Source organism: Juglans microcarpa x Juglans regia, chromosome 6D, assembly GCF_004785595.1.
Source record: "Juglans microcarpa x Juglans regia isolate MS1-56 chromosome 6D, Jm3101_v1.0, whole genome shotgun sequence".
Taxonomy (NCBI): Eukaryota; Viridiplantae; Streptophyta; class Magnoliopsida; order Fagales; family Juglandaceae; genus Juglans; species Juglans microcarpa x Juglans regia.
In genome coordinates this window covers 34,811,949-34,836,234 of record NC_054604.1, presented here as the reverse complement: position 1 = coordinate 34,836,234, position 24,286 = coordinate 34,811,949, and the positions used below count along the sequence as shown (strand labels likewise).

Genomic DNA, 24,286 nt, shown 5'->3' with positions numbered 1-24,286 from the left:
TATTAACATGATCTCCTCTAATCTTGTTTATTTGTAGATCTAGATTTTTAAATTGGTTTTCAATATTACTAATTTCAGAGTCAGATATTACAGGTGAATCTGTCTTGGTTAATACATTAATATGAGGTTGTTTTGAGGTGGTTGCAGTATTACTAATAGTTAGTTTTTCTAATTTACTAGAGATTTGTTCCAATAAATCATTTTTATTTTTGGAAAAAATAATTTTTAAATGCGATGAGATTTCATGGGGAACAAATAAAGGGGTTTCTTCTACTGTTAATAGTGGGTTCTACTTCTAACAGTATATACTGGTGTATAAATAATATTTTCGGAAATAATTCCCCGAATCTATGTGTCAAGATTCTAGGATCTAGTATCAAAAGATCTGATGTCAAAATTTTGGGATTTATTTCGAGAGATTGAGGTAAGAATAGATTTGGATGTATGATAACTGGAGGGTGCTGGAGAAGAATAATGTGAGAAAGATTTTCTAAAAGGTTGAAAAGCTATTTGGACTATCCCGTCTGCTTTTTGATCTATATATTCAAGATCATGCTTAGAATTATTTTCTATCTTAGGTATTGGGGTAATATTCTCTAATTGCCATTCATTTGAAATTGTAATTTGATTCCAATTGATTTGTTTAGGGATTTGCATACTAGAGTTTTATGTACTAGATTGTAATAATAATATATATCCTTTTGGATTGGTAATAAGAGCTTGTGGTTCTAAACTTCTAATGTTGTTTTCATTAATTTATAATGAATCATATAGACTACTGTTAAAGAGGTGTGACCCTTTCATCATTTGATAACCATTTGTCTTAATATTTAATGTTAAAGCGTGTAAAATATTAGCATCGAATAATGATAGGGAATAATTGGGATAACAATTAAAATAGACTGGTCCTTCGAACAAGCTTGATTCTACCATCCCAAGTAATGAATCATGAAAATTATAATGTATTCCGTCTCTTAAACATAGCAATATTGAGGTGTTTAATCCATTTCTAGTAAGTGGTTTTATAGCTACTTGTACTAGTCCAATATGTATGAAAGAATATTTTTGTTCTTTATGACGATTAATTGCTTCTTTTGTTAATAGTTGTAATGATTCATAATCATTATTTAAACTAATAGTTTTTTCTACTGTTTTAATTGTATAATTTGTAAGAAATGATAATTTAGAAGAAAAAGTAAAATGTTTGTATATTTGGTTTTTTGGAACATTAGGAATTGTCCAGTCTTGTAGATTTCTTTCTATATCTAATATACTATAATCTTCTTGGTTGATGTTATCAAGTTCTACAGGGATACTAGTGGTAGATTAGTTAAATTTGAATAAAAAATTCATTCAAACAGGTTTTAAGTAAAGATTTCTTATTTCCAAAGAGAAATAAGTAAATTAAAAACTTGAAGGAACACCACCGGGACCACCCTTAAAGCTTTCTGGCATGAATGGGCTGACCATCGATTTTTCATGGCTTATCAACACAATCTTCCCAATATATATCATTCTCTTTAGTTATGGGTTATCTTCGTAAAAATCTGTATCAGTGATTTCTTACTTTCTATTTTTTTTTAAGCAAGGATCTTCAAATGATTTCTTATACTATTAATTTCGTTTCTTAAGAAAGTGCAGTCAGTTTCATAGTATTCTATTGACGCTTGTCTACTTTGATATACATGATATTTAGTCATCATTAATCTATAATCTTGTTTCATCAATTGTTGTTGTCTCTTAAGATCTTTTATATTATTCATCAAGATTTGTAATTCAAATCTTAAATTATATTCTGTACATTTTAACTCATACAAATTACAGAAGTCAGTACTATGAGCATAATAAAATTCATCATAAAATATGTAATTCAAAATTAAACAGTAAAGAAAATAGCAATAAAAAATATCAATATAATAACAATATAATCACCAATGGCTCTGATACCAAATGCGTAAATCCCAAGTAATAAATAGATAACAGTAATAGTATTAATAAATAAGGTTATAATACTATACTATATTAATATTTAGTACTTTTATTTGATTTAAAAGATAATTAAATCTTCGTCCTCTTCATGATCTTCTTCATCTTTCTCTACTTCATCTTTATCTTGCTCTTCATCCTTTATTTGCTATTTTATTTTGTAAAATATAAACAATATAATTTTAAAATACAAATAAAAGTTTAAGTTAATATAATTACCAGTACAAACCTAATAAATTTTTGGCCAACAATTATACGTTATAATTACTGGGGTAATAATATAAATACCGGAAAGATTTCTGTTTTATTTACCGGCGCAAAATTAATAAAGATTTTTTAAACGTTGGAACTATTATATATTTTTGCCGGCATAACAATGTAAACGCCGGCAAAACTTCTTATTTATCGGCACAAAAAATAAGCACCGGCAATAATATATATTTACCAGCACATACAAAAATGCTTGAAATATAAACACCGGTAAATTGGTTTTTTTTTGTTGTAGTAATTAGCGTTCTGTATAACAAAGAAAATGTAGTTTTGGTCTAGCTAAGTGCCAAGCTGGTGTTACAAGGTTACAAGTAATATTCTTGTTTTGGGAGATCAAAACTTTATATAAATTATAACCCGCAATAGAAATTCAGCTATAGTTTAATTTGGTCCATAAAATAGTAACGACAAAAGTCGTATATATGAAATATGTAACAAGGTCTAGTTTATGTTTTTGACCTATTATTGCGTTTGATCTCACATCGATCTTTGTCGTCCAGTCCCAAAATGGGTCGCCCAAAAACAAACCCTTCAGTTATCATCCTCCATAAATTACTATGAAAGCTTAAAAGGAACCAATTAGCCCCACTCTAGCTCTCATCACACTTTGTTAATTGTGACAATTCTGGAGGCTACCAGGGCTAATTAAAGAATAAGAAATACAGCCGGATCGAGAAAATGATTTCAATGAAAGTTGCAACTACACTAGTGCTCCTCATTGCCATGATTGTCATGATTGCTTCCTTTCATGAGGTCCGAGGCATCCCCAATCGAGCAAATGGTAAGGTCCTAGGCCTCCCCCGTCATGCAAAGGGGTCCATTGATCGTAACTTCAAAGACCTCCCCGTTGAATGGTGGCAAAGCCTTTATAAATGCACCTCTGATTGCCATGAACAGAAACCACAACCCCCTGACCAATGCACTGACTTTTGCTTAGAAGTGTTGCTTTCTCAACGACGCCAGCATTAGTAAGCTAGCTATGATTGTCACTACAAGAAAACTGGGTTTTTCCAGCGATTATAAAATCGCCGCAAAAAATATCGACGCAAATAATATCAATCTCGTCAAATACAAACTCGTTGTGATGGTGTAAACTCGCGCCTATATGGGGGACTACGATCATGTTATCTCAAGTTAATTATTCTATCATATTTATATAGAAATAAGAGCTAGCTATGCTTCTTTAATATTTCTTTGGGATCTTCAAATCCAAATAGTTGAGGAAAAAAAGAAGAAAAATATATTATTTAAAAAAGAAAAAAACTTAATTTGGATACTGTGATCATCTTAATCAAAACTATTCCTATATGATCCCATAGTTCCATCATCCATATATATTATAATTGAGTACAAAAAAGATAGTAGTAGCCCCGATGCTTAGATTATTTCTTTAAGGTGGGCGAATTCATGAGTACATTAATAAAGATAATACGTAGTTCTGATTGTATCCAAACTGAGTATTTTTAAGTTAATCTTAATTTTGGAAGCAACAATCGACGCCATGACCAAATCCTATTATATATGTTAATGCACATATATTTATTTTCACCACCCGGTCTGTGGTACTACTGTTAAGTAAGCCTTGGCCTTCCATCTTTCATCGTCATTATAACATGAAGACGTCAAGCTAGGCTATTTCTACTTAATGTTATTGTTTTCCCTGCTTTGCTGTATAAAGTCACCTTGCCTTCTTGTCGGCTCTAGTTGTCAGAGTTTTATTTAAACTATATGTCTCACACACCCATATCCTAATGGGTTTAAGATAGGTCAATAGGTATCACTTAGTTAATGAGTCACAGTGGGATAAGAACAACCATATTTCTAATCACAGTTGGGACACAAAGTTCTTAGATTTCTTGATGGTCAGAAATATATAAATAGTGCTGAGAGGTTAAGGGTTCCCATCTACAATATTAGAGTGCCTCTAAGCCCCTATGCTTAAGAAATCGATATAGGGGCTTAAGCAAGCTTCCCGACAATGTTCCTTAAAGTTCAATGATACCATTAATGCCTTTGGATTTAAAGAAAAAATCGTTGATCGATGTATATACCTAAAGGTCAGTGGGAGTAAGTTCATAGTTTTGATCCTGTATGTTGATGATATCTTGTTAACTAGTAGTGATCTTGGCTTACTTTATGAAACCAAGGATTTTCTCTCTAAGAACTTTGGAATGAAAAATATAGGTCAGGAATCCTTTGTGATCGGAATTGAAATTTTTCGAGATTGAAAACAATGACTGTTGAGATTGTCTCAGAAAAATTACAAAGAAAGAGTTCTTGAGAGATTTGGCATGAAACTTGTTCATTACTGGATACTCCAATATCAAAAAGTGATAAATTTAGCCTATCATAATATCCTAAAATTGAGTGAGGGCGTAACGAGATGGCAAAAATCCCTATGATACGGTTGTGGGGAGCTTTATATATACACTAATTTGCATGGGGCCGAATATTAGTTCTGTAGTACTTGGTATGCTTGGGCGCTCCCAGAGTAACCCATGGATGCTTCATTGGAAAGCAACAAAGATGGTATTGCAATACCTGCAAGGAACTAAGGATTACCAACCTTCAGAAGAGCTGATAGTTTAGAGGTAACTAAATACTCAGACTCTGATTTTACTAGCTAATCTGATAGTAAGAAATCTACTTTAGGTTATGTTTTATTGTTGGTTGGTGGAGCGATCTCATGGAGAAGTATGAAGTAAACAATCACTGCTTCATCTACAATAGAGGCTGAGTTTGTGGCATGCTTTGAAGCCACAGTGCATGGTTTATGGCTAAGGAACTTGATCTCAAGACTTGGATAAGTTGTCGACTCTATTGCCAGGCCACTGAGAATTTATTGTGATAATTCTTCTGCAGTATTTTTCTCCAAAATCGATAGGTATTCTAAACGTGCCAAGCACATGAAGCTCAAATAATTGGCGACACATTGAATACATTAACGGCATTTAGCTAAACGCCACCACTAATAATTGAAATATCGGCATTACCATAAACATCATTGGCAGTACGTTGCTGATGCATCAAATAAATTGGCGGCATTTATTTAAATGCAACCAATAGCACGCGACGACATATTGAATATATTAACGACATTTATCTACACGCCGCCACTAATTAAAATAGCAGCGTTACCATAAACGCCGCTGCTATGAGGACCTCAACGACAATAAACCACAAATTAAGCAATAATCGCTGCATTGATCAAGTGATGAGCCATGATGTATTTTGTATTTCATGCAATCATATAATTCCTATTTGAAAAATGAAAAATGGTAGCGTTAGCGAATGCATGCAGCGTCTCAAATTCCTGTTCGTTATCACCATCTCAATAGAGTAAGGCCACTTCCAAAAACTGCATCCTATGTAGTGCTCTGCAGAGTCCACTTTTTTATGTTCTTTCAAGCTGGGATGGGAGGCAGAGGCCAGCCAGGGCCGGGAGTCAAATTGGAATCACGGGATATTCCAAGCAATGGGTGGATGAGAATCAAGGGCTAGCTCAAAAACAAGGAGTTTAAGGTGCCATTTGGATGACGAGTTGAGATGAAATGAAATTTAAATAAAATATTGTTAGAATATTATTTTTTAATATTCTATCTATTTTTTTATTTGAAAAAGTTAAATTATTTATTATATTTTGTGTGAGAATTTAAAAAAATTTTAATGATATGATGAGATTAGATGAAATACTTCTTGCATCCAAACAGAGCCTTAACGGAGCTGACAAGAAGGCGAGGTGATGTTATACCTCAAAGCAGGGAAAATAATAACATTATCTAAGCATTAAGGAGGAAGCTCACATGCATGCATGTATTGATAACTTAAGGGCGCGCAGCATTCGATCCATAGCCCAAAGCAAGAAGAAAATGATGGCGTTAATATTTAGCAAAAGTTCAGCAGTGCTATTGATGAGATTGATGATGGTTATGGCTGCGTATTTTCAGGTTGGAGAAGCCATTCGATGGAGAACGGACCCGGAATGCTACCGATCGAAAGTGCTTCCACGCGTGCATGGTTTTGGGCAAATACAAGCACTTTGATTGCAAGAAAACTTGCCAGCCTCTATGCGAGACTATGGAATGCTTTTTCTGCCTTAATTAATTAATTCGTGAATTTTACAATCAATATATAAAAAAAAAAAAAAAAAAAAAAAAAAAAAAAAAAAGAAAACCACAAATGAATACTCATTCATTTCTGTGCGTACGAGTGAGTAAAACGCTTTCATGCATTTGTTATCTATCCATTATATTATGTGTCTGCCTTTTTGTTGTTGTGTTGCATAGTATTAACTGGTGATATAATATACATATATATATTAATAAAATAAATAAATATGTACATTGTTAAATAGATTTTATTTATACCTGCAGATGTTTATTACGAGTTTATTCATTTCTTTTCTTAATCCTTCAAAAATTAAGGATTATCCGTATGAATAATTCAAACAAATAATTAAATTTTATAGAGTGTTTAAAATACATCTATTTAAAATATCTAATACGTCTATTTATTAATTTTTTAAAAATACTTGACAGAATTAATCTTGATTTCATACCATAACTTCGATAATTTAATCCTTAAAGTACCCCTAATTCGGAAATGACATTACACAGTGCATTCTCTACCTCTTCCGGACGCAAATGACTTTCGCTTATCTGGTCACAAAAGTTTTTAATATCTTTAAAAATTTCAAACTAAACATTTTTAAATTTAAAAAGATAGATTATTCTAACTTTTTTATCCAAATACAAAAATATTTAAAAATATCAAAATATCAAAACAAAAACTACTCTTATAAAATTAAATTCAAACATCTTTTCAAATCTGCTTATCTATTTACATAAATTACAATACATTTCAAAATAAATTATCTAAACCTCGTCAAAATTTCCCATCATCAATCATATAACATATATACCCCACATTTGGTGCCAGAGAACTTCCTGCTTGAAGCCTCCTCTTGAATCGATCATTTGTCTCTGGCTACATATAAATATAGTCTCTCATATATACATCTCCAAGGGCCATCTTCTTTATTTTCGTTCCCTTATGGAATTTCAGACGCATATCTTCCTTTCCTTTGTTCTCATTTCTTGTTTTCTATCCTCTTCCCTTGCCTACAAATTCTCTGTAGGCGGAAGAGATGGGTGGGTCTTGCATCCCTCTGAGAGCTACATCCACTGGGCTGAGAGAAACAGGTTCCAAGTCAATGATACTCTCGGTAGGTAATTTAGTTTTCATGCAGAATCACGACCTTTCTTTTTTCCTTTTTACTGATTGATCATTTGGTTGATTTATTCTTTTGAGTACTGTTTTTCCTTATTTGTTTTCCAGTCTTTAAGTATAAGAAAGGGACGGACTCTGTGCTGGTTGTGAACAAAGATGATTACTACAACTGCAACACAAAGAACCCCATCAAGAAATTGGAGGAAGGTGATTCTGAGTTCCAGTTTGATAGGTCTGGGCCATTCTTTTTCGTCTCTGGAAAGGACCAAAGCTGTGAGGAAGGACAGAAACTGAACGTTATTGTTTTGGCTGTAAGACACTACAACAAAAACCCCCCTCCTTCATCTCCGATTCCAGTTCCTCCAAAAGCAGCCCCAGCTCCAGGTACTGAGGCCCCGGTGTCTCCCAAAGCATCCCCTCCTGCACACTCAGCTGGACCGGCCTTGGCCCCAACATCACCATCCCCTGTGTCCAATGCTCCGAAAGCATCACCAGCATCAGCTCCATGGTCTTATGGGCCTGTGCCAGCGTCGTCGCCACCAACGACGACATCTTCTCCGGCAGCCGACAGTCCAACTACTCCAGCAACGGAGCCGGGAACTCCATCGGGGAGTCTAAACTCACCGGCAGCGGCACCATCATCATCTGCATGGGCTTTAACTCCCACAACTACAAGTGTGTTGGTGATTTTCGTTACGCTAGCGATGAATGTGGCTTTGAGCAGCGCTTTGGGTGCTTTTTAGAAAAAGGCCAAAAAAAAAAAAAAAAAACAGAGTAATTAATTTGTGGGGTTTTTTTAATTATCAAACGGTTTGTTAATTTATGTTTCTTCTGTTTCTCTATTAATTTTATTATATATGATTGATTTTTTTTTTTTTTGTGTAACAATAATATATATGAGCCTAATGCAGGATGATGTTAATTTTTTTTCCTTTTTCCTTTGTCCCCTGCGTTTAATCTCTATGATCCCCATATTATATTCTATAGATATTCGTTTTTATTTTTATTTTTATTTTTCTCACATACCCTTTATGCAAAGGATGAAAAGGATTACGATATTATTCAATTAATACATCGATCAGTATTGTCAGTACGATCAAGCTGTGGTTGTGACACGTTCCATCTCATGAATGTTGCAATTATTGATCATATAATTAAAAAGCCGTTTTTCACGAGACATTTTGAACTTATGGTCACGTACGCAACTTTCTTTAAGGTAATTAAGCAATCGCTTGGCTCTGTAGCTTAAGAGGGAAAAAAATGGAATGGCTTAATGTCTAGCTAACCAAAAGTCTCTGCTCCAGACACTATTCTGATAGTGATCGAAGAACCATGTCCAATTCAACGAGTCTAATGAGAATGGGAGAAATACAAACAGATCGACTTGGTGATAAATTTCGTCTTTAATTTGCTCTAGGAAAATTTATTTTATCCTAGAATTTATTGTGCATGGGTACGAGGTTTATGGGGTGGAGGATTCGTTAATGGATTTCAATCATGTTCATCGATCGAGGAATTAAATTGGTTTTTGGCTTGTAGATCTAGAGTTTAATTATACATGAAATATTAATTGTGCTTAATACAAAGAAAAGATTATTCTTTATCAATGAACCTCAAACAAAACCCGGCCTCTCAAAAGAAAATAAGAGCAGGTACGTACATCAATTGGATAAATGTGAACCTTAAGTATTTTCTTTTGTTTTACATATATATATAGAATAATACAGATCGACTAATAATCATCGACAACATGTAAGAAATCATGTACATTAATTTTCTTGCACTTCAGGTCAGAAATATTAGAGGTGTCCACACATACGATGTTGTCAATTAATGTACATGATTTCTTACATGTTGTCGATGATTATTAGTCGATCTGTATTATTCTATATATATATATATATGTGTGTGTGTGTGTGTAAAACAAAAGAAAATACTTAATGCCCAAGGGTCTCGATCGGCTACGCTGATAGATCGATCAAAACACCATTGGCGTTTTGCTCTTCGCGTGTCAAAGCCTAGAAAAGTTTGGAAGAACGTCATGTCACCATGGCCAATTAGTGTTTAATCAAGGAAAATGACTTATATTTTATCTACAATCCGCTTCTGATTATCTGCCACGTCTCTGATATATGACAATCAATTCGCTGGCGGGGACATCATGAGCAATACATCAATTTCTTTCCACGTATACCTGCATGCACACGTCAAAATCATACAAACTCTGACTAATACAATTACTTAATTCCACACACCCTGACTAATACGTATACACACCTGCATGTATACGTATACATGTACGTATACCTGCATGCAGCAAATCTCACACACTTGAAATCCCACAAGAAGTGCATGCCATGCATCCGGCGGCCCGATCTTTCGTCCTGGCACGTACGTCGTACGTATGTTTGATTGTATCTTTCCCTGAAAATATAGATGTTAATATATATATATATATATATATATATATATATATATATATATATATTGTCTTCTTTCGCCCTTAAAATATATTGTTTTGGAGCAGCTAGCTAGGTACCGGGAATGTGAAGGCTGATGAGATGATATGTCCGCTGCTAAGACGAAAAGATAAAATAATTAATTAGTGTAAGCAAGAGGATTACAGAGGGAACAAATTAATTCTATAGTTGCGACATCCATGCATATAATTGGCTGATCTCCATGTGAAGGTCAAGACTCAAGAATTTTGCAAGTTAAGAACCATGCACGCACAAATATTTAAGTTTCAGACTATTCCTTTATAAGAAATTCTACTCTTAGACCAGTTCCTTTTACCAACACCACACACCGTGACGTGCGAACCCGGTCTCGTCGTCACGTCACGGTCTTACACTCGTCGAAGGAGGGGATTCGCACGCAATCTTGCAGATGAGAAATTTTCTTCCTGCCGTCTGTCCGTAGTCTGTGAGATCCCTTCCTCCCCATTCTCTTCTCACGTAAACTCTAAACTTCTCCCTCAGATCCCTTTCCTTGCGCTCTGTTTGTTGCCCTCACTTCCATCTCTCACCCTCGAGGCCGCACTTCCTCTCCCCCCTCTCCTTACTTTCGTATCTCTCTTAACCACACTTCTCTCTCACTTCACTCCCCTAGCCCTCTCTCTCTAACCCCGATTTGTGACTTGAAGACATATACATTGGGTTTGAGTTATGATCTTTTTCCTTTATTTGTCTGAATTTCAAGTGGGCTCAAATTGCTGCACAGTTACCGAGTAGAATAGACAATGAGGTTAAAAACTTCTGGAATTCATGTTTGAAGAAGAAGCTGATGAAGCAAGGAATTGACCCAACTATCCACAAGCTACTAAGTGAAACTGAACCAAAGGATGAGAAAAAATGTATAGAAATGGCATCTTTGCACATACTAGAGTCTCAAGGATTTCCAACAATATCAGCCTTGGGTTCTCTGGGTCCAACATTTTTAGTTGAAGACATGAATTACTATGATGGTGAAGTAACAGATGCTTCAAGAGAGCTTCTCATGTACAAGCCTGCCTTTGATTCAATGGCCTACTTTGAGTTTCCAGATGAACAACATGGTAGAAAATGCAGCCTTTTCATGGGATGCCAACAAGAAGTTAGAATCTTTTTTTTTTTTTGTTTCAGGTAAACGGAATAAAATCCGAGGAACCAAAGCCAAGTTCTTGGCAATAAGGGTGGGCAGTGGGGCCCCGCATCCCGCTGCCCACCCCCGTTCGCCCAGCCTCCACATTCTCCCGACACCATTCTCTGGTTTTTCTTGTTCTCCAAAAACAAGTAGATGCAGTTGATAACCTTTGGTTAGCTTTAGTCATGATCTTGAAAGTATTTTATGAAAATGCCATCCAGTCCTTTATTTATTGTTGATTCGTAAAGCAGTTCATACCTTTGAAGTGTTTTTACATTTTTTTTGCCCTTCCAGTTATAAAACTACCAATTGTTTTTATGAATATTTTAGTGGACTTGATTTTTTTTTTTAGAAAAAAAGGTTACTTAGCATTTCAGGTTTAAGTATTGAAAAATGTGTAAATTCGGATATTTATGAAAATTACGTGGTAGTCTTATAGGTGATGATTTTTAGTTGTTTGGCATTGTTTAGGAAAATTTATGAAAAGCTAAGAAGTTCAGGTAAACGGGGTTCTTATGCTAGATTTTGCATAAAAATAAAATACACTAAGGTCAACTTTAGAAAAATATACATGTTTTGTTATAAAAAGAAATTTGAAACAGACTCAGTTATTTGTTTTGCATAACTCATCTGGCATGACAATATTCTGTTTCTATTTCTGTTCCTTTCTAACCTTACCATGGGTGTAAAACTGTGGCTTTTGTTCGGGTTGGTACAAACTTTTCTGTTCTGATGCACCCATTTTGGTAATAAAGTAGTTTTCTACGTGGTCTTTCATGTGTGCATACTCGGAGCTCCGAGAATAATAAGGAAAAGATTTACATTTTATTTCTACTCGGTTGGCCGCTAGGTTTGCACAACCCTACCATGGGAGTTATGTTCTGATATGATGCTTCAGTCATGCTATGCCAAAGGAAATTTTAAATAAGAATATTTCTCAACTTTTGCTCTAATATTTTTAATAACATATTTTGATTCTGCATTTCTGAAAATAAAAATATTTTGTTCTACATTCTGAACTCAGTAAATGCTCATGTTTATATACTAGTATTTGTTCTCTGCTTACTAAGTTGTTAATAACTCACATCTTATCTCCATAATTATTTTTTATATAATTTTGATGCATCAGCTGGAAGTTAGGATTAGGGAGTACTAGCAGGTTTTGATGATCGTAGAAGATTAAGTGCCTTAGGGTACAAGGACTTTCTGGAGAGTCTTTTTGGTAGTGTTGATATTTTATGTTGCATTGGTATTTTGAGTCATGGATATTTCTGAGTTTTTGTGAAAAATCTTATGTATGTTATTAAGCTACTTCTTTTTGACCTTATGGAAAAATATGGATATTTGTATTAAACAAATAAGTTAATATTGTACGGAGACCGTGGGTTATTTTTAATGTGTTATCGGAGATGATTTTAGGTGACAAGAGCCAACTCTCCAGAGCCACGAGGACGGGGCGTTACAGTTGATATTAGAGACTTAGGTTTGAGATTTTGTAGACTACAACTTATTAGGTTTTGGATATTTGTGGGTTTGGGAAGTAATTCCAGATTTAAGGTGTAGGAATATGAGGACTAGTTGTGCATACTATAGTATATGAGATTTCGGATTATAGATAGATTTTAATAAATCATTTTCAGATTTGATCATGTGATAGTGGAGCGGATTATAAGGAATAATATTATTGTTATTAGAGGTTTTAGAATTTGCAGACTTTAGGAATGATTTTGATGTATAGGATTTCTATAGGTTGATGAGCTGAATTCTTAATCATTGAGGTTTAGACTATATGTTTGTTTTATAGGTACCACTATTTATTTATATTTATATGGACTCTATATTTTTGAAACAATTATTAAAGGTCCAAATTTTTCAGGATGCCACCTTGTTTAAAAAGTTTAATGAGAAATAGATCAATGATTTCTTACAGACGCCAGCACATTATATCTAGCCATGGATAGAGTATAATGGAAGGATGAAAATATGATACTGACTCTTTTAGGGCCTGCAACTGATCATGGATAGGAATTTTAGCTACATGATTTTCAAATTCAACTATCAATCAGCAGATCACAGGGCTACCATAAGCATTTATGCAGATATGAATACATAACATTAATCAATAATATAAATTTATAAGTAAATAGTTCTCAATTCATGTTCGCAGATCTACTCATAGTTATATTTAGCGAGAAGTTGGGAGAGTGGGGTGTGGATTTAGAATAGGGAAGTTATAAAAATAGACTTAAAATCAAGTGGGGAATATTAGCAGTTTGCATATGCCATCATTTTTAGAATAATGTATCATTTTTTATAAGTCATTTTAGAATAAAATATCTTACTTCCTCATGTAAGTGCTCCCTCCTTGGTTTTCGCTTTGCTACCTCATCTTGAAGATGATCATACCACATGGATTCCTGAATCCATATAGGAAAAATTAAATGATTACTGGAAGGCACTTGAGTATTCATCTTTAGCAAATCAGTCATTGTAATGTAATAAAGATGCCAATGTAAAAATGTGATGCTAAAACGAGATATCAAGTAATAGAAGGTCACAATTTTTTACTTTAGGTAAAGCTCGCCGTCATTATAGAGTTTGTCAATATCAACTTCTACGAAATAGGAAAATATAGTGTTTCTTCAACATGACAAGGTGGCCCTTACAAAATGAAACTGTATATAAAGCACCTTCAATGATTGGAAAACTGAAGAATTAGTCAAAACACCAATTTAAATTGACTGTAAGATCGAATGCCAGAAATAATCCAGACCAATCAGGTCCTCGAGAAAGACGAGTGAGAGAGACAAAGAAAGCACAAAAGGATTTTATTAACAAACTTTTAATATGGCTCTGATAAAAGGTTGTCAATAAAATCATATTAAAAGTGGTCGGATTACATACCACCTTGGTGGGAAACATTTTTTTCTCACCAAATTCTTCTCTAGGAGCCTTGTGGCATATTATTGGTGAGATAAGGTATTTGTTTCCACCAAAACGCTATCTCGTGGGAAATACTCATTCCCCCCCCCCCCCAACCATATAACCAGCAGAGAAAGACCATGGATTTCGTGAAAAATGAGCAACGAAATCGGAAGATGGCTGAGAAATGCAACATTTTCCCATGAACAAGCTTGGTGGAAAAAAATTCTTCTGGCAAAAAAAAAAAAAAAAAAGTATTTGCCGCAAACCACAATAACAGTATTCACAAACTGTTATTGTATTCACAAGCTGTTAAAAGAATTCAGAAAAAAAAAATGCCTAGCATACCACAATAACAGTATATTCACAAACTAAACAAGTTGATCGTGTTGATTGTTACAATTCACATGATATATATATATATATATATATATAAATACACACACATATATAGATTCACAAGCATGGATTAAAATGTGTGGCGCCCCTGCTCCCACTACCCTACTGCTTGTCGAATGATCATGATTCAATTGGCAATTTTGTCAAATAATCACCATCCCAATATTATCTGCTCCATTTTATGTAGAGATATAATATATCCTTAAAAACTTAAAAGCATTAAAAAACCTAAGAAAATGGAGTTGTACCTCTGATTTAGCACCAAATTATCCTTAAAAACAATTTTTCCAGACTAAGATTTCTCATTTGAAAACTTGATTGAAGTATGAGCAGGACAGAGCATGAGAAAGTTTTTCTACAAGAAACAAAATAAAAACCCATTAATAGTTAAAGCTTAAGAAATTACATTGAAAGATCAATGCCACATGCAATAAATTATATAATCATGATAATGAATTGAAAGGCATATTGCACATACATGATCCCAGCGACAATCTGACATTTGAAAGAGCCAAGATCTGGAATTTCCTGCATTATCACAACGTCAAAATCACATTATGCACATGATTAGGTGCTACTTAGCTGTGGGGATGCGATTGCCAAAAGCAAGAGATACCCCGAGAAGTTATTTGTACTTTTAGACATGTATGAGATAATGCGGGAGCTTCATTCCGAGATTGAATTGAAATTCAAAGGTAAAACTTGCACTGAAATTACTCTATGGTTAGATCTATACGCAGATCAAAGCCCAAGAATTTGTTAGGGGATGATTGGGTGCAAAGACACAGGAGGATAGTGCAGCAGCTACCAGCCCTTATAGGGTGTTCTCTACTTGTTCTAATGGTCAGGTTATTCGGTATAAGCTCTCTAGTGAGACAGTGGGGTTTAGTGATGACAAGGCTTCTTTTATAGCAACGACAGATTTGCAGTTCTATTTCTAATTCAGGTGAACTTTTTGCATATTTTGATCATGTGAGACCCAACCTATTTGAATTGAAGATGCTTAATGTGGAATTTGCAGAAATGCTTGCTCGAATTTGCATATTCTGATTCATTCAACCGAATTATACTATAAGAAAACCCCAAGAAAGTGGCAAAGGAACAGCTAAAAGGAAAACCCCAATTCCCAAGACCAAACACCTCTAGCATCCTTTTAAAAGCAAGTTTATAGGATTACACACAACTACAATAAATTTGTAAAACTGAATACCTCTAGCATCCTAAGACAAAACACATAGTACAACCTCAAAACAGAACACACGGCACCAACATACATACACAAAATGATACTAAAGTCACCTATGGTTAAACCAAGCTCATTAGCAAAATACCAAATTCGAAACACAGGAAATCATATAGTAAAACAGCTCCATCATCATTCGGTTAGGACCTAAACAGAGCATCTATAATATTTTGCAGTATAGAGAAATAAACATAACCCAAGACACAAGCTTTCCATCACAAAAAAATTCGGTTGGCTTCAAAATAATACCCAAATCAAATGGAGTCAAGTTAGGATTTTTACCTTGGTTCTTAGCTCATTCTCAAGATGTAAAAATGGAGAACCAAATAATGCTATAGGCGTGTATAGGAAAGAACACAAGTGATTGCACTGAAATACCCCAAACTGAAACATCAATGGGTAACCTTATTTGAAGAAATCAAAATGGTCTTACCTTCAAGGTTTTCCCTTTGGAAAGATGAGAACAAGACCTTAAATCAAACTTTGAAAGAAACCAAAAATAGGTAGAGGGATGAGGGCATCGCACGGCTTGTGAGGAAGAAAACCATTTGCTTAGTTGCTATGGTCGCACAGGTTGGAGGAAGAGAGATGCGGGAGCTAGGGTGGAGCGACGGTTGGTGACTAGTGGAGCCGTAGGTGGCTAAGAGTGGTGATGGCCATGGCTGGAGACAGCGGAGGTGCACATATCTATTGGGATCTGAGAGAGAGAGAGGGCTGAAGGGGAATACCCACGGTGGCTTGACGACAAGGGGAGCCGAAAGTAGAGGCATAGTGGGGAGGAGAGGCTCGACAGTCATAGGGGGAGAGAGAGAGAGAGAGAGAGAGAGAGAGAGAGAGAGAGAGAGAGAGCATGGGGAAGAAATGAATAAGGGTTTTAATTTTATTATTATTTGCGGCGGGTTGTTATCGCAGAAAATACTGCAAACGTCGCCGCAAATACTAATACCCAGAATTAAAAATTTAATTGCGGCGATAAATAGTCGTCGCACAAAGTTAATAATCCCATTGCAAAAACTATTAACCCACCAGAAAAAATATTTATGGTAAGATTATTTGCAGCGAGAAAACGTCGCCACAAAAGCCTAATAACCTTGTCGTAGAAACTATTAACCTATGAAAGCAAAATATTTATAGTAAGCTTATTTGTGACGACTTTTTCTCGCCACAAAAAATTATGTCGTCGCAAAAAGTTTTTTCCCACAAAGTTTTATTTGCCGACGTGATTTCGTGGCAACAAGATTTTCTTTTTTCTCACGAATAGTTTTCGTGTCATCAGCACACCATTTGTCAAAATTGTATATCGTGGGAAAAGAATTCGTAAGAAAAGCCCATATTTGTTGTAGCGGTACTTAGGTTCCCGGTATCTCAAACCCATCTATTGTTTCAGGATGCTTCTACATTATCAGTTTTTAATTTTTGGACTTGAGCAAGCAGAACCGAACCAATTCTCAAAAACCAAACAAGAATGAGAAGCTATAACGTGTTTGTTTATGAATCGTCTTTATTAAACAAATATCATAACCTCCGAAATAAATTATATCTTTATGGTAGGTTGTGCAAACGAAAGTAAAGGACATGCACTTATTCTGCATGGTGTCATCCCATGACCATGAAAAAAGGCTATAAAAGATGTATACCAACTTCATCTTTTTCGGATAAAGTTCCTCAACCTATTAACAGACTTAGAATCTACCAATTTCAGCTAAAATTTGAGAAGTGGAGATTTATAGTGCACATGCATCCGCTAGTGAAGCCACCCACAATCTGAGGCAAGGTAATCAACCAAAATGCAGCAATGCTGGGATCTTTCATGCTGTGAACTATATGCTGAAACAGTAAACAAAATAACGAATCAAATATTAGATATAAACAATATGCTACAGGCCTTCCATGTTGGCTAGATGACGTGCATATTTATTGAGAGCAAAAGCACCAATTCCATCATCCTTTGTCTCGAGACATTTCCTTCTGCAAAGCCTCAAGAAAGCACATAAGTCGTATTTATTATGCGATTGAAGCATACATTATAAGCCCTTCAGAATTTCAACAAACTACTCACATGTTATCATGATTCATAAAAAAAAAAAAGTCAGAACTCATAAGGGTGCCCGTTGGTCAAGTGGTGGGCTTGGGATGAGTTGTAGACTCAAACACCCTGGTTTATATTATGTACTAGGAGTTTTCCTCAGATTACCTAACATATGATATTGGTGGGCTGGATCATGTATGGTTTACGGATGGGTCCAATTTCCAAAGGACCCTATCTTGATGAGTTTCCATGTCATCAAAAAATAAAGTCAGAAACCATAGCCAACTAACAATGGGCCTTGGCTTTTTTTATTTTTATTTTTTTTGTTAACAAGTAAATGATTATATTGATATGAATAGGAATACTCCAAGTACACAAGATGGTATGCAAAAGATCACACCTAGTTAGAAAGAAATAATAGAAACAAGAAATCATAAAAATTGAGGCCATGACAATCTATAGTTATGGCCCAAAGAAAAATAGTGCTAACAAAAAATAATCTAAGTTCTTCTAGTGAGCACTCATTGTCTTCAAATGTCCAGTCATTTCGCTTCTTCTATAGGCACCACATGATACAAATCGGGACCATTTTCCACATCTTTAATATTTGTGAGAAACCTCAAAGATTTATCCAGCTGGCCATGAGCTCTGTCATTGTGGCAGGCATAACCTAAGCTAACTCCATTCTATTGAACACTTCATTCCATAACATTCCAGCCACCTCACAATGCAACGATAAATGATCCACATTTTCACCATTTTTTCTACACATACAACACTAATCTACTATAATCACCTTACATCTCCATAGATTATCTGTCGTTAAGATCTTACCTAATGCTATTGTCCATACAATAAATGCCACTCTGCGAGGTGTCTTGTTTCTCCATATCTTTCTCCAAGGGAATTGCGTATTATTTATGCACACATGGTGTTTTAGTAAACAAATAATTTTAAACAATTAATTGGACACATGTAATCTTATAATATTTTAAATTTTTATTTGATTTAAAAGATAATTTAATAATAATAACTAAATACAAAATTTTATTTTGCAGGATTCTAAAAAATTAACAATATCTTGTGAACTACATTAAAAGAGTTGTATTGAATACATAATTATAAATAAGGTCGTAATACAATACTACATTAATATTTAGTAATTTTATTTGATTTAAAAGATAATTAAATCCTCATCCTCTTCCTGATCTTCTTCATCTTCCTCTACTTCATCTTTATCTTGCTCTTCATCCTCTATTTGCTATTTTATTTTTTTAAAATATAAACAATATAATTTTAAAATACAAATAAAAGAGTTAATATAATTACCAGTACAAAACTAATAAATTTTTGGCGAACAATTATATGTTATAATTATTGAGGTAATAGTATAAACGCCAGAAAGATTTCTATTTTACTAACACAAGAAATAAATGCCAGTAATAATTTATATTTATCGACGCATATAAAAATGTTGTAAATGTAAACGCAAGCAAAACTTATTATTTACCAGCTCAAAATTAATAAATTAGTGACCATTTTTTAAACGTTGGAACTATTATATATTTTTGTCAGCGTAACAATGTAAATGCTGGCAATACTTCTTATTTATCGGCGCAAAAAATAAGCGCTGGCAATAATATATATTTACCGGCACATACAAAAATGCCGGAAATATAAACACAGGTAAATTGGTTTTTTTTTTCCTGTAGTAATTAGCGTTCTGTATAACAAAGAAAATGTAGTTTTGGTCTAGCTGAGTGCCAAGCTGGTGTTACAAGTAATATTCTTGTTTTGGGAGATCAAAACTTTATATAACCCGCGATAGAAATTCAACTATAGTTTAATTTGGTCCATAAAATAGTAACGACAAAAGTTGTATATATGAAATATGTAACAAGGTCTAGTTTATGTTTTTGGCCTATTATTGCGTTTGATCTCACATCGATCTTTGTCGTCCAGTCCCAAAATGGGTCGCCCCAAAACAAACCCTTCAGTTATCATCCTCCATAAATTACTACGAAAGCTTAAAAGGAACCAAGCTCCACTCTAGCTCTCATCACACTTTGTTAATTGTGTGACAATTCTGGAGGCTACCAGGGCTAATTAAAGAATAAGAAATTCAACCGGATCGAGAAAATGACTTCAAGGAAAGTTGCAACTACACTACCGCTCCTCATTGCCATGATTGTCATGATTGCTTCCTTGCATGAGGTCCGTGGCATCCCCAATCGAGCAAACAACTCGTCCTCTCATGATAAGGTCCGAGGCCTCCCCGATCGAGCAAACAACTCATCCTCTCATGGTAAGGTCCGAGGCCACCCCGGCCATGCAAAGGGGTCCTCTCATGGTAAGGTCCGAGGCCTCGCCGGTCATGCAAAGGGGTCCTTTCCCATGCTTCCAAGCTTCAACCGTCATGGGAAGACTCACCTTCGAAATTTGTTCAAAAACCTCCCCGTTCAATGGTGGCAACACCTTTATAAATGCGCCTCTGATTGCGTGGAACAGAAAACACAACCCGCTAACCAATGCACTGACTTTTGCTTAGAAGTGTTGTTTTCTCGTGGACCCGGCCCCAGCATTAAGCTAGCTATGATTGTATTATATATGGGGGACTACGATCATGTTATCTCAAGTTAAATATTCTATCATATTTACATAGAAATAAGAGCGAGCTATGCTTCTTTCGTATTCTTTGGGATCTTCAAATCCAAATAGTTGAGGAAAAAAAGAAGAAAAACCTCTCACAAGCTCCCAAGCTTCCACCGTCCTGGGAAGACTTACTTTCGTCGTTTGTTCAAAATCTTCCCCGTTCAATGGTGGCAACACCTTTATAAATGCGCCTCTGATTGCCTGAAAGAGAAAACACAACCCGCTAACCAATGCACTGACTTTTGCTTAGTAGTGTTGTTTTCTCGAGTACGCCAGCTTTAAGCTAGCTATGATTGTATTATATATGGGGGACTATACGGTCATGTTATCTCAATTAGTTAATTGATATTTACATAGAAATAAGAGCTAGCTATGCTTCTTTAATATTCTTTGGGATCTTCAAATCCAAATAATTGAGGAAAAAAAGAATAAAAATATATATTAAAAAAAAAACTTAATTTGGATACTGTGATCATCTTAATCAAAACTATTCATATATGATCCCATAGTTCCATCATCCATATATATTATAATTGAGTATGACAAAGACAGTAGTAGCCCCGATGCTTAGATTATTTCTTTAAGGCCGGGGGCGAATTCATGAGTACATTAATAAAGATAATACGTAGTACTGATTGTATCCAAGCTGAGTATTTTTAAGTTAATCTTAACTTTGGAAGCAACGATCGACTCCATGACCAAATCCTATCATATATGTTGATGCACATATATTTATTTTCACCACCCGGTCTATGGTACTCCTGTTAAATAAGCATTGGCCTTCCATCTTTCATCGTCGTTATAACATGAAGACGTCAAGCTAGGCCATTTCTACTTAATGTTATTATTTTCCCTGCTCTGAGGTATAACATCACCTCGCCTTCTTGTCAGCTCGTTAAGGCTCTGTTTGGATGCAAGAAGTATTTCATCTAATCTCATCATATCATTAAAATTTTTTTAAATTCTCACACAAAATATAATAAATAATTTAACTTTTTCAAATAAAAAAATAGTTCGAATATTAAAAAATAATATTCTAACAATATTTTATTTAAATTTCATTTCATCTCAACTCGTCATCCAAAGGGCACCTTAAACTCCTTGTTTTTGAGCTAGCCCTTGATTCTCATCCACCCATTGCTTGGAATATCCCGTGATTCCAATTTGACTCCCGGCCCTGGCTGGCCTCTGCCTCCCATCCCAGCTTGAAAGAACATAAAAAAGTGGACTCTGCAGAGCACTACATAGGATGCAGTTTTTGGAAGTGGCCTTACTCTATTGAGATGGTGATAACGAACAGGAATTTGAGACGCTGCATGCATTCGCTAACGCTACCATTTTTCATTTTTCAAATAGGAATTATTGATTGCATGAAATACAAAATACATCATGGCTCATCACTTGATCAATGCAGCGATTATTGCTTAATTTGTGGTTTATTGTCGTTGAGGTCCTCATAGCAGCTGCGTTTATGGTAACACTGCTATTTTAATTAGTGGCAGCGTATAGATAAATGTCGTTAATATATTCAATATGGCGTGCTATTGGTTGCATTTAAATAAATGCCGCCAATTTATTTGATGCATCAGCAACGTGCTGCCAATGACGTTTATGGTAATGCCGATATTTTAATTATTAGTGGTGGCGTTTAGCTAAATGCCGTTAATGTATTCAATGTGTCACCAACATGTTATTAGTGACGTTTAAATAAATGTTTGCTGCCAATTTATATGATGTGCAGGCAACGTATTACAGCGGCGTTTATTGTAACACCGCTATTTGTATATCTTATCTCAACAAGTAGTAGTAGTTAATTCTTTCATTTTATTTATCTTATAATTATATAATATACAAGACTACTTATTATTTCGTACAAATTAAAGACTGGATTTGGTTGTTGTGATCTTGTTGAAGCATATTTAATTAAGTACTATATATCTTGTAGTGTTAATTAATGATTTACCTTCCGTTTTTCATTGTTATCAATGTTCTCAGGATCATGTGATCATAGTACTCCTTATTATGCATGTCTTGTCACGCTCATAAATGTCGAACATCCTTTCAAAACTTCATTTTAATTAATGTTTTGATTTTCCCCGCCTTTAGGAATATATAGTAGTGTCACCTTGCCTTTCCTACTCCATTAGCTAGGCATTAATCCTGGTCCTTGCCTCTTCTGGACGAGGCCGGCTAGCTTCTTGGGCTGCCTCTTGTAAAACCCTCGTCTATCTTTTAGTTCCTCAAGATTCCCCGGCCCTAGGCCACCATGACTCATGCATTGTGAAAACCACATGATTCCAATTTGATTCCTTTTTCCTGATCTGTCACCCATCCTTAAAAGAACATAAAAATATAAATAATAAAATAATAATAATAATAAAAAAAACAGTGACTTGCCCAAGGACTATCATGTAGACAAGAACAAGATAATTTGTACATTTTAGTTTGTAATTTTGTTTTTAGTTATGCTCATACGATTGTTTAGTCTCATGAAACAAAAAATCGTTTAGAAGTTTGTTTCGCCTACAAATTTAATGGTTTACAAGTGAAAAAAATTCTGAATGATCTGGTTTTATTGAGAGTATATATATACGTATAATAATAGAGAGAAAAAAAACCAGTTTTTTTTTTAGTTCCACGACATTAACAAATGGAATCGATCGTATGCATGCTTAGTACGTACCCATGACTCAGACTTTTCACAGGTTAGATATCAACGATTGTTTTAGGTTCTAGAGTACTGAGTTTACACCATTGGCCGTTTGTACGCATTTGCCTCTGCACCACAAAGACAGCCTAATCCTCCAGTGCTACGTTCAATTGTTCAGTTACTGCATGTCTCGGCCCATGCATGCGCGCAACTTCCCATTTCTCATGCTTAATTAATGGATATAAATAACATGTGTGTGTAAATTACTTGGATATAACCACCTCGTACGTACGTGTTCGATCATTTGCCTGCATGCATGCATATATGCAGTTGCGTTAATTAATAAAGCAGCTAGCTCACATGCATGCATTTATTGATAAATTAAGGGCGCGCAGCATTCGATCCACAGCCCAAAAGCAAGAAGAAAATGATGGCGTTAACATTTAGCAAAAGTTCGGCAGTGCTATTGATGATGAGCGTGATGATGGTTATGGCGGCGTATTTGCAGGTTGGAGAAGCCATTCGATGGAGAACGGACCCGGAATGCTACCGAAAGTGCTTCCACGCGTGCGTGGTTTTGGGCAAATACAACCAATTTGATTGCAAGAACACTTGCCAGCCTTTATGCGAGACTATGGAATGCTTTTTCTGCCTTAATTAATTAATTCGTTAATTTTACAATCAAAAAAAAAAAAAAATCCACAAATGAATACTAATTCATTTCTGTGCGTACGAGTGAATAAAACGCTTTCATGTATTTGTTATCTATCCATTATATTATCTCTCTGCCTTTTTGTTGTTGTGTTGCAAAGTATTATAAACTGGTGATATAATATACATATATATATATATATGTATATTAATCAAATAAATAAATATGTACATTGTTAAATAGATTTTATTCATACTTTCATATATGAGATGTTTATTACGAGTTTATTCATTTCTTTTCTTAATCCTTAAAAAATTAAGGATTATCCGTATGAGTAATTCAAACAAATAATTAAATTTTATAGAGTACTGTTTAAAATACATTTATTTAAAATATCTAATACTTCTATTTATTAATTTTTTTAAAATATTTGAGAGAATTAATCTTGATTTCGTACCATAACTTCGATAATTAATCCTTAAAGTACCCCTACTTCGGAAATGACATTCCACGGTGCATTCTCTACATCTTCCGGACACAAATGACTTTCGCTTGTTTGGTCACAAAAGTTTTTAATATCTTTAAAAATTTTAAACTAACATTTTTAAATTTTAAAAGGATAGATTATTC

The 24,286-nt window shown here is 34.7% G+C and overlaps 1 protein-coding gene and 1 long non-coding RNA gene across 2 annotated transcripts; both read left to right on the top strand.

Moving 5' to 3' along the window:
• Nucleotides 1-2,507: 2,507 nt before the first annotated feature.
• LOC121234954 lies at nt 2,508-19,626 on the top strand. Its single transcript, XR_005934477.1, has 2 exons — nt 2,508-2,539; nt 19,459-19,626. It is a non-coding gene; the product is annotated as an uncharacterized LOC121234954 (long non-coding RNA).
• LOC121234953 (early nodulin-like protein 2) lies at nt 7,205-8,313 on the top strand. The gene is made up of 2 exons (XM_041131111.1): nt 7,205-7,480; nt 7,594-8,313. Exons 1-2 carry the CDS (start codon nt 7,309-7,311, stop codon nt 8,226-8,228), a joined length of 807 nt encoding a protein of 268 aa, XP_040987045.1. The 5' UTR covers nt 7,205-7,308; the 3' UTR covers nt 8,229-8,313.
• Nucleotides 19,627-24,286: the final 4,660 nt, after the last annotated feature.